This window comes from Prionailurus viverrinus, chromosome C1 (genome assembly GCF_022837055.1).
Source record: "Prionailurus viverrinus isolate Anna chromosome C1, UM_Priviv_1.0, whole genome shotgun sequence".
Lineage (NCBI taxonomy): Eukaryota > Metazoa > Chordata > Mammalia > Carnivora > Felidae > Prionailurus > Prionailurus viverrinus.
Genome location: NC_062568.1, coordinates 174,221,274 through 174,231,468, shown reverse-complemented (window position 1 = coordinate 174,231,468; position 10,195 = coordinate 174,221,274). Strand labels below are relative to the sequence as shown.

Genomic DNA, 10,195 nt, shown 5'->3' with positions numbered 1-10,195 from the left:
CTCTTAAATACATGTAGTCAGAATTTTCAGCCATAGGATGGCATCCCTTTCATTTGAGAAGGGGACCCAATATCTAATACTAAAACATTAAAAGAGTGAAATAGTGGAGCAAGGTTTTATAGAGGCTCAGAGTCCATGGGGTGACTGATCAGAGTTTGGTGATAGACAAGGTGCTTAAAACAAGAGATAACAGGGTCCAAATGCACGGTGGAGTGGAGGGAGGGAAAAGCAGGAGAGAACTGTGTTCAGTGTACACTGAAGGATCAGCAACATGGGAGCTGGTATCTACCCAAATGCAAACCTAACAGCAGTTCCCCGCAGCTGGGCGAGATACCAGAGTCCTGGTACTGGTCCTCTTCACACTATCTCTATATTCACGTAATGTGCTTAAACAGTTTCCCATGTTGCATGGGAACAGCAAATACCTCCTAGGTGGAACCCGGAGACCCGAGGGAGCAGCAGTAAATAAGTATCTTGCATATAGGTCGAATGCAGTCCTCAAACACACCTTACATCTTAGTAAAGAAGTCAGAAAGTACCAACAAAGATGATATGCTTTTTTTCCTACAACAATGTTTAATCTCCATGCTGAGAAGTCCCATTTAACTTATTTCCCCCATGCCTTTTAAAATTAGATGACAGAGTAGAAATCCAGTCATGAAAATAAAAAGGCAGAGGTGGATGAGCCCTGGCTCAATGAGACATATCAAATACATAGCATCCTGGTGTCACAGGGCAGACAGAACTGTCCTAGACAGTGTGGGGAAAAGATGGGCACTCGAGAGGTAAAAATTCTACTTCGTGATCACTCACACTTGAACGGTGCATTAGTCATTGAACAAGGGCGAGGTGAAGGGGATAAGGGAGGGTGGTAGAGTTGTAATTCTCTATGAGGGGTGGGAACATATACTCATGGATGGGAACTTTTAAGTAGCTATGTTTATTATTACTTTTTTCCAGCAATCTTGCAAGAGGCAGAGTGTGACACTGAATTGAGTGAGACGAGCGTGTAGGTGGGTTGGCGAGGAGCCCTTCTCTTGACGCAGGCCTCTGGCTTGTCAAGGAATGGCTGGTTCCACTGCTGGGCTGTGTTTACTCTTTTGCTTCAAGGAAAAGGGTTTCTTGAGGGAACAACTTTACCTCCAATAGTGATTTATTTGGGTCCAGCTGGGTTACCTAAAAAGAAAGAAAATATATTCAAAAGACTGGCACAAGCACTGTTTTCTCCACATGGCATTCAGATCCTGTCTGTGCACCCTGACTCTCAGTCTGCTAAGCAGCGGCATGAACATTTCCAAACCTGTTCTCTTATTTGATCCTCACAATAAACCTATGACGTAGGTGGAGTTATTACCATCTTATAACAGAGGAAACCAGGCTCATAGAGGTCGAATCTCATAGTTGAGTGGAAAAACTAGCATTTGACCACAGGGCAGGCATAGCTTCAGGAGACTGGACCTCTTCCTGGGCAAGTGGAAGGTCCTTTGCCTCCTACATAGCTCAGCTTGGCTGACAGGAGCCCCTAAGGAAAGGGTGTTGGCTGAACAGCTGGTTGGCACTCCTGGGAACTTCTGCTTGATTAACTCCCCACAGCATGGAAGGACTTTTCTGCTTGGTGGGAAAAGAGCTAAGCCTTTGGGGCTGATGTGGCTAAACCTTCCTGTAGTAAACTGGACAATGTGTATTCTGCCATACCCAAAGATCAATATCCTCCACTGAGGACACTCTCCCTAGGAAGGGATATCAACAATCTCCTTGGTGGGGTGGGAGGATTTTTAGTTTGAAAAAATGAGTCAATGCCACAATAAGACTTTATATTTTAGAAATAAAAAAAAATCATTATTTTATAATATGAACTGTTGGGAGTAAAGCTAGACAAAATCTTGGCTCAGTTGGGATAGGCTAATCATACAGGAACCCTATATTAGGTTTATGACCCCTTAGGCCAGGGCAGGGGTGGAGGATTTATGAATCTGAGAGTGAGAGAAAGAAACAAAGTTTTCTTATTTATCAGAAGGGAATATAAATTTTAAAAAGTTAAGAAATAGTAGTGTAGTGGAAGGGACAGTGGGGCTCTGGAACCAGAAAGATTCTGGTTTCAATCACAGCTGTGTTGGCTATTAGCTTTGTGGCTTTGAAGTTAATATGAACCTTGCATGACTGATGTGTGGATTAAATGAGAAAAAAAAATATATAATTAGCACAGTGTCTGGCACAGAGTAGGTGTTCAGTGAAGGCTCCTGTGTATGTGAGTAACCGTAAGGATGGACAGACAGATCAATGGATAGTTCTGAGTGTGTGTGATGGGAGGCCAGGTAGTCTGCTATGTGAGAGACAGGGGCTCTGGGCCAGAAGTCTGCAGAGTGTACAGCATTTGAAGCCAGCAATCTTGTCCTCTGCTCAACTCAAGCCACACCTAATGAGATGGCTCTGCTTGTTTTCTCCTAGCCGAGGGGGATGGGGTCCCTGAGAGGCTTGGTGTCACAAGCAGGCTGGCGAGCTGAAGGAGGAACACGATCTTTGACTGTATCCAGATGGAAACCTGGTATGCCCAGGAGGGTCATTAAGGAGACACAACCACCTCCAGAATCCTCTCTGCTTATACAGACCCCAGAGCAAAGGGGCTCTACTGGTATCTCTTGGGTTCTGGGCAGATGGGCAGGCAAGACGGTGGGGAGGGCCCAGCCTGCTGTCTGTCTTCCAATGCACGGGGGGCAAGCTGCTGGCAAATGTTTACCCACTTCCCCAATTAACATACAATATTGTGCTGTCTTTTGTCAACAGAGCCTCTGCTTCAGACTCATTGGTATTTTTTGCCCAGCTGCTTTGTCTATTGTTCTTAATTAACATGCCAGAGCTCTTCCGGCATCTTCTACTTTGTTATTTGTAGTTTGTAAATATGATGTTTGTTGGGAGAAACCATAATCATAATAGTGCCAGAACTATGCAGACTGGCAGAAAAATTATGCTATAAAGCAAAACAGGCTGGGAGGCTGCCTGCTCCCTGCTCCCTCCTTGCACCCTGCTTAAGTTGTCAACATGCAAGGTCAGAGGTTCAGAAAACATACCCAGTTTTCTTAGACTCAGTGTCCAAGAAAAGTTAAGGGATTTTCTCTGTTTTTTGAGGTGAGATGGCTGGGGCTTGAAAAGGAGGAAAATAAAGTTTCTCAAATCCTGTTACATGCCAGGGACTTTATATTATCTCATTTAATTCCTGTAACAACCATGCAAGGTGGGTAGAGATGACAAAACTGAGACTCAAAGTTGTAGCCACTTGTTTAAGGCCACATGGTAAGGGTCTGTCTATACAGCATAATGGTTAAAAAGGCTGAAGCAAACTTAGATTCAAATCCTTGCTGTCACTCTACTAGCTATAGACCTTGAAGAAATTATAGAACCAGAGAGCCTAGGTTTTCCCATCTTTAAGATGAGAATAATCAGTTTCGCATTCATAGGTTGGTGTGATGGTTAAATGGAATATTAGTAAAGTGTCTGGTACACTGCCCAAGCCAGTACTTGCTCAGTTGGTGGTAGCCATTACTGGCTGGAATGTTGCCTTGGGGAGGGGTCCTGGTCTAACCTCAGAGCTGGAGCTTTCCCCTGAGGCCTTTGGGGCCCAGTCTGCACCAGGCTGCCTTCTTATTTCTGCCCTGCTGCCCTTAGGTAATGCTCAGTATCTGGAGACCCCCTTTGATAGCCTCAGTGGGGCTGTGCTGAACTACTTCACAGCAAACATGGCTATTTGGGGGCTGCTCTTTCTGGTACCCCAGATCAGAAGCACTATTTTTTTCTTTGAAGATCATTTTAGACAGGAATTTTCAAAATGAACAAGGACAACCTCTGCTTCCATTTTTATTTGATTGTCTTGGACAAAAAGACTGTGGGGCACCTAGGGGGATGAGGTTTTCCCCTGCAAGATAGATGGCCCAGTGTTCTGGGTCCCACTTAAGAAGGATGTGGGGGCACCTGGCTGGGTCAGTTGTTGAGTGTCCCCGGCTTCGGCTCAGGTCATGATCTCATGATTCTTGAGTTCGAGCCCCACATCAGGCTCACTGCTGTCAGTGCAGACCCTGCTTCAGATCCTTTGTCTCCCACTCTCTGCCCCTCCCCCCTCTTGCACTCTCTCTCTCTCTCTCTCAAAAAAAGAAAACATTAAAAGAAGAAGAAGGAGAAGGAGGAGAAGGAGGAGAAGGAGGGGAAGGGGAAGGGGAAGAAGAGGAGGAAGAGGAAGAAGAAGGAGAAGGAGGAAGGAGGAAGGAGGAAGGAGGAAGGAGGAAGAGGAAGAAGAAGAAGAAGAAGAAGAAGAAGAAGAAGAAGAAGAAGAAGAAGAATGTAGAGCATGCCAGAAGGGACCTCCAGGCAGGGAAGAGCCTAAAAACCACATTCTCTGAGAAATGGCTGAAGAGTGGGAGAGAGAGGAACTGAGACGTGGTGGTGGTGGTTGCTGCTACAGGGGAAGGGCTACCTGAAGGACTACCAAGTAGATCAGATGTGTTATTCGTGTTATTCACTGTGCCAATGGGCAGAGCTTGGACTGGTGGGCTAAAATCGCAAGGGAAGCAGAATTCAGGTCAGAAAGAACTTTTTAACAGAGCAGCAGCTGCTGGTGTGCTACTGTGCTACTTTCTTCTTCCTCCTTCTGTTGTTTTCTTCTTGTTCTTCATAACCATCATCATAGCAGCAACTAGCATTTACTGAGTACCTACAATGTAGCTAGAACCGTGCTAAGTGCTTTATATAGAGTACCTTAACCATTCCTCAAAAAGTCAAATGAAGTAGTATTATTATTGCCATTTTATAGTTGAAGATACCATGGGTTATCCTGCTCAAGGTACAGATAGAATAAGATCTCACACTTCAAGTGTGTCTGACTCCAAAGCTCATAACCAGAATGCTTCTGACTAACATGTCAATAGGCTGCCTTGTGGAAGTGGAGAAGTAGGGAGGGGAGGGGAGAATGAGTACATTCTCTGTTGACCCTCAAAGCATTCAAATAAGGGTATATTTGAGAAGATCATGAAGATAATAATAATGGCTAACATTTATTAAGCATTCATTTTGTAACGGATATATTCCAAGCATTTTACATTTATAAGATAACTTAATTCTCATACTAATCTTCTGAAGTAGGTATAATTATTTTTCCCATGATACAGATGAGAAAACTGATCCATGGAACACATTAAGTAACTCACCCAAAGTCTCAACGCTATTCAGGAAAGAGCCAGAATGTGAATCTAGCTTTGGAATCCATATGTAGAACCACTAGAATATTCAGCCCGAGGTGTGGCTACGAGTAGGATCCACCCAGACAAAAAAGTTGGATGAGATGGCCCTGAGGTTGTTTCTAACCAAGCTTCCAAGAGAGAAGATCTTCGCTTTAAGAATGGCAAAAGATCAAGGGTCAGGAAAAAAAAAACCCTGAAATGTTTATAAAATACGAATACAAAAACCCAAACTGAGCTTGTGTTCTGCCATTTACTTGGGACTTTACTGAATTATTGACTCTCTAAATCAACAGAGAAACCCACCCTTTGGGACTCCTTGGAAGAAGAGGCGCATTCTCAGATAAGAGATATGGCCTGACTTTGTCTGTTAGAAAAGGAAAGTCAGTCATTTTGACATTTTATTCATTATACTTAGGAAAAGTGAATAATATATATTCTTATTAAATTAATATTTTAGCAATTCATCTTTGTGAAACTTATGTTAGCAAAAATGGAACAAACAAAGCTATTCTTTCCTAGATCAATTTTCTCAGCAGTTTGAACTTTCATATACATCTTATTTCTATTACTTCCCTGGGCCTCAGTTCCTTTTTTAAAAAAGTCTAACATTGCTATTGAGAAAAATGTGAATCAATGTGACAGAATCTCATCCAGGCCACACCAAGTGAGTCCCAGAATGTTAGGGGGAGAAAGTTCCTTAAGTGCCAAAAGTCCAACCCCTTCATTTTCCACAGGTTGCCCACCTGAAGCTCAGAGAGGTCAAGTGACTTGGCCCAGGTCACACAGTTGATAAGACGCAGAAGTAGTACTCTACCCTAGAATTTCTGACTTCTGTTTTGGGGTTCTTTCTAGCCACAACATTCTGCCTCTCACTTAAAAAAAAAAACGAGCATAAATATACTACTACTACTACACTGGGGGCTACCTCAGAGCAGGAGCTGAGTGATAATAAAATAATAATAGTGGCAATATATGCATAGTACTTTATAGTTTACAACATATTTACACAAACATTGACTCACAATCATATAAGATAGATATTATTATCAGTTCTTGTTATTTTACTTAATTTTGTTAACAAAATTAATGCTTTTATTTTGAAACTGAATGAAGATAAATTTGAATCTAATATTTTCACATTTAGGAAAAAATGCTAGCTTCAACAAATGTTGCTGGAACAACTTAACACTGACAGGCAAAAAGACTGGATCTAGATGCAGACCTTACATCTTTCCCAAAAAATTAACTCAAAATGGATTATAGACTTAAAGGTAAAACACAACACTAGAAGATATTCCTAGAAGATAACATAGGACAAAACCTAGATGACCTTGGCAATGGCTTTGATTTTTGAGATACATCACCAAAGGCACAATCCACAAAAGAAATAATTGATAAGCTGGACTTCATTAAAATTAAAAACTTCTGTGAAACACACTGTCAAGAGAATAAGAAGACAAACCATAGACTGAGGAAAAATATTTGCAAAAGACACATCTGATAAAGAATGATTATCCAAAATATACAAAGAATTTTTAAAACTCAACAATAAGATGAACAACCCAATTAAAAAATGGGCCAAAGAGCTTAAAGGCACCTCATCAAAGAAGATCTACTACAGATGGCAAATATGAAAAGATGCTCCACCACATCATATGCTATCAGAGAAATTCAAATTAAGATAAAAATGAGATACCATTACATGCCTATTAGAATCGCCAAAATCCAGAATATTGACAACACTAAATGCTGGTGAGGATGTGGAGCAACAGGAACTCTCATTCATTGCTGGTAGGAATGGAAAATGGCATAGCACTTTGGGAGACATGTGGTTTCTTACAAAACTGACCATATTCTTACTATATAATCCAGTAATTGTACTCCTCGGTATTTACCCAAAAGGAGCTGAAAACATGTCTACACGACAATCTACAAAAGTCTGTACACAGATGTTTATAGCACCTTTATTCACAATTGCCAAAACCTTGGAAGCATCTAAGATATCCTTCAGTAAGTGAACAGATAAATAAATTGTGATACATCCAGACAATGGAATATTATTCAACACTAGACAAATGAGCTATTAAGCCATGAATAGACATGGAGGAAATCTTAAATGCTAAATCAAAGAAGCCAATCAAAAAGGCTACATACTGTATGATTCCAACTATATGACATTCTGGAAGAAGCAAAACTATGGAGACAGTAGAAAGATCACTAGTTGCCAGAGGTTGGGATGGGTAGAGGGGATGAAGAGGCAGAGCACAGAGGATTTTTAGGACAGTAAAAATACTCTGTATGATGCTATAATGATGGTTATATGTCATTATACATTTGTCCAAACCAAGAGAATGTATAACACCAAGAGTAAACTCTATATAAACTATATACCTCTGAGTGATAATGATGTGTTAATGTAGGCTCATCAGTTGTAACAAATGTACTACTCTGGTAGGGGATGTTGATAACAGAGAATGTTGATAATGGATAATGGGGGAGGATATACATGTAAGGGGGTATATGGGAACTCTGTACTTTCTGCTCAGTTTTGTTGTGAACATAAAACTGCTCTAAAATATAAAGTCTTAAAAAAACATGCTAGGTTGAATTTTTTTGAATGTTCCCAATGTATTTTAATAGCTTATGAGGGAAATGCACTGCAGTAGTACTTGAAAACCATGCACTGGGAATTAGCCACATTCTGTAGATTAGGAAATGAGATCTAGACATTGTGTTTGCCTATGATCGCACAGTATAAATGGTAGAGGCAGAACCAGAACCCAAGCCTTCTGACCTGTTTGTTTCCTTATAATTTCCATTATAACTATTCTCCCACCTCCTTCATGTGGTATAACTGTGTTCTCACTCTGTGAGTTACAGCCTTAAGGTTCAGTGTGTGGAATGGGGAAACAATAAACCACCAGTGGTTTCTATAATTTATTCTTGCTTTTAGAGTAAAATTTGCATTTCTGAAACTTCCGGCATCTTCAAGGGGAGAAAAGCTCTGTTCTCATATTTTCTGTAGTATTTGGCTGCTCTCCTCTGGGAGACCAATACCACCATTTTCTAGACTGTGTGTTGGCAGCACTGTGTGCAGAGGAGCCTTGCACAGCCTGATCCCCAGGAGCAGTCCCTTTGCTACACTGGCAGAAAGTTCACAATCTTTATGTAGCCCACACAGACAGCAAACAGTAGAATCTCATCCATACTCCTTCTTCCTTCTCCTCCCTCCCACAGATGTGAAAGACAACCAGGTCCCATCCTCTACGTTAGAAAGACAGACAGACACATGACCACACAGCCTCTGCAAGCACTCACTCACCTTTCAGCCCTCAGCAAGCTCTCTCTCCTCCACATTCCTCTGTACTGACCACCATGGCTGTATATTTATAACGCTGTCAGGATGTAATGGGCCAGGATGTACAGGTTCCAGTTCTGGCTCTAGTGGTGGGACTTTGGACAAATCACTTTTCTTCTCTAAGTTTTAATTTTTGCATTTAAAAAAAATGTGGGGGGGCAGTGTAATGATTCATTGAGGTCAACTGGGCTGCAGTTGAGCTTTGGAAACAAACACGTGGGTTCAAATTCCAGCTCTTGGCCATGCTCTAAGATGCTTAGAGATCCAGTTTCCTTCTCTATTGGGTGAAAGCATTGTTGTAGGGATTAAAATAACTATCATAGAGCCTCACACATGGAAGCAACTATAATTTAATGTCTTCTTTATATCTTAGTAGATGTCATTTGTGTGGTGTGAGCTCCCCAATAATCTAGGGAGGGAGACTTGGGTTGGATTCCTTTGCTAAAACCTCCTCTCTGATGACCATCGATAAGTTACTTAACTTTCTGGTTCATTGTTTATTTATAATAGTGAGACATTTTTGCCACCCAGCATTGTTGTGAAGATTATAAGATGAAGCTTATAATCATGAAGCATTTATTTCATACTCCTGCTTCCACACAGAGGGACTCTGGGATGCTCTCCCCATTTCTCACACAGGGTGAGAGGAGATCTACCTGTTTGGTGAATATGGGAGAAGAATCTAAACTCAGCCCCTTCCTTTCCCTTTTCTGGAGCCAAACCTGCTCTCCTGTTACAAGGGGCCCGCACTGACCAGTTGTATACCCAGGACTGTGTGGGCAAGTCTGTCTCATTTAGGGACAAAGAATGTATCAGTAAGACCCCTGGCTGCAGATCCCAAGCCACAATCTCTGATCAACATGTTCAGTAACAAAGGTGATATTTGTATTCCCCCCGAGTCCTACTCTTTCTGTTGGTCTTATGTCTTTCAATTAGTCTTGGACAAGTGAAGTGAAGGGATATTATTTAAATGGCACTTAAAACCCCAAATGCCCCCACAACACTGAACAGGGGCTTAACAGTTATGATTGATGTAACTTGATGTAAGGGTCATAACTCTTTTTTTCTCAAAGTCTATTCTGCTTTGGTTAGAAGATGAGAGCAACCTAGTCAGGGCATTAATCAATTCTAAATTGCCACACACAAAAAAAGCCTATTCTTAAAGACATGCTTTTTTTTTTTATTAAAAGTTTATTTATTATTTTGAGAGAGGGAGCACCCCCACAAGTTGGGGAGGGGCAGAGAGAGAATCCAAGCAGACTTTGAGCTGTCAGCACGGAGTCTGACACGGGGTTTGGGGCTCTATCTCATGAACTATGAAATGACCTGAGCTGAAATCAAGAGTTGGACGCTTAATTGACTGAGCCACCCAGGTGCCCCAAAGACATGCTTCTTAAAACAAGTTATCTGAGAGGTGCTTGGGTGGCTCAGTTGGTTAAGTGTCTGACTTCAGCTCAGGTCATGATCTCGCAGTCTGTGAGTTCGAGCCCCGTGTCAGGCTCTGTGCTGACAGCTCAGCTCAGAGTCTGGAGCCTGCTTCAGATTCTGTGTCTCCCTCTCTCTGCTCCTTACCTGCTCGCTCTCTCTCTCTCTCTCTCTCAAAAATAAA

General features: G+C 41.8%; 1 protein-coding gene across 3 annotated transcripts in view; it reads right to left on the bottom strand.

Annotated features, from left to right (window-relative positions):
- Positions 1 to 921: 921 nt before the first annotated feature.
- Positions 922 to 10,195, bottom strand: part of FAF1 (Fas associated factor 1) — a 535,448-nt gene continuing 526,174 nt past the window's right edge. For all 3 annotated transcript variants that reach the window (XM_047869343.1, XM_047869344.1, XM_047869345.1), the window contains one exon: positions 922 to 1,176. In XM_047869343.1, coding sequence (XP_047725299.1) covers positions 1,093 to 1,176 — 84 coding nt within the window. In that variant the 3' untranslated portion in view covers positions 922 to 1,092. The remainder of the gene's footprint in view (positions 1,177 to 10,195) is intronic.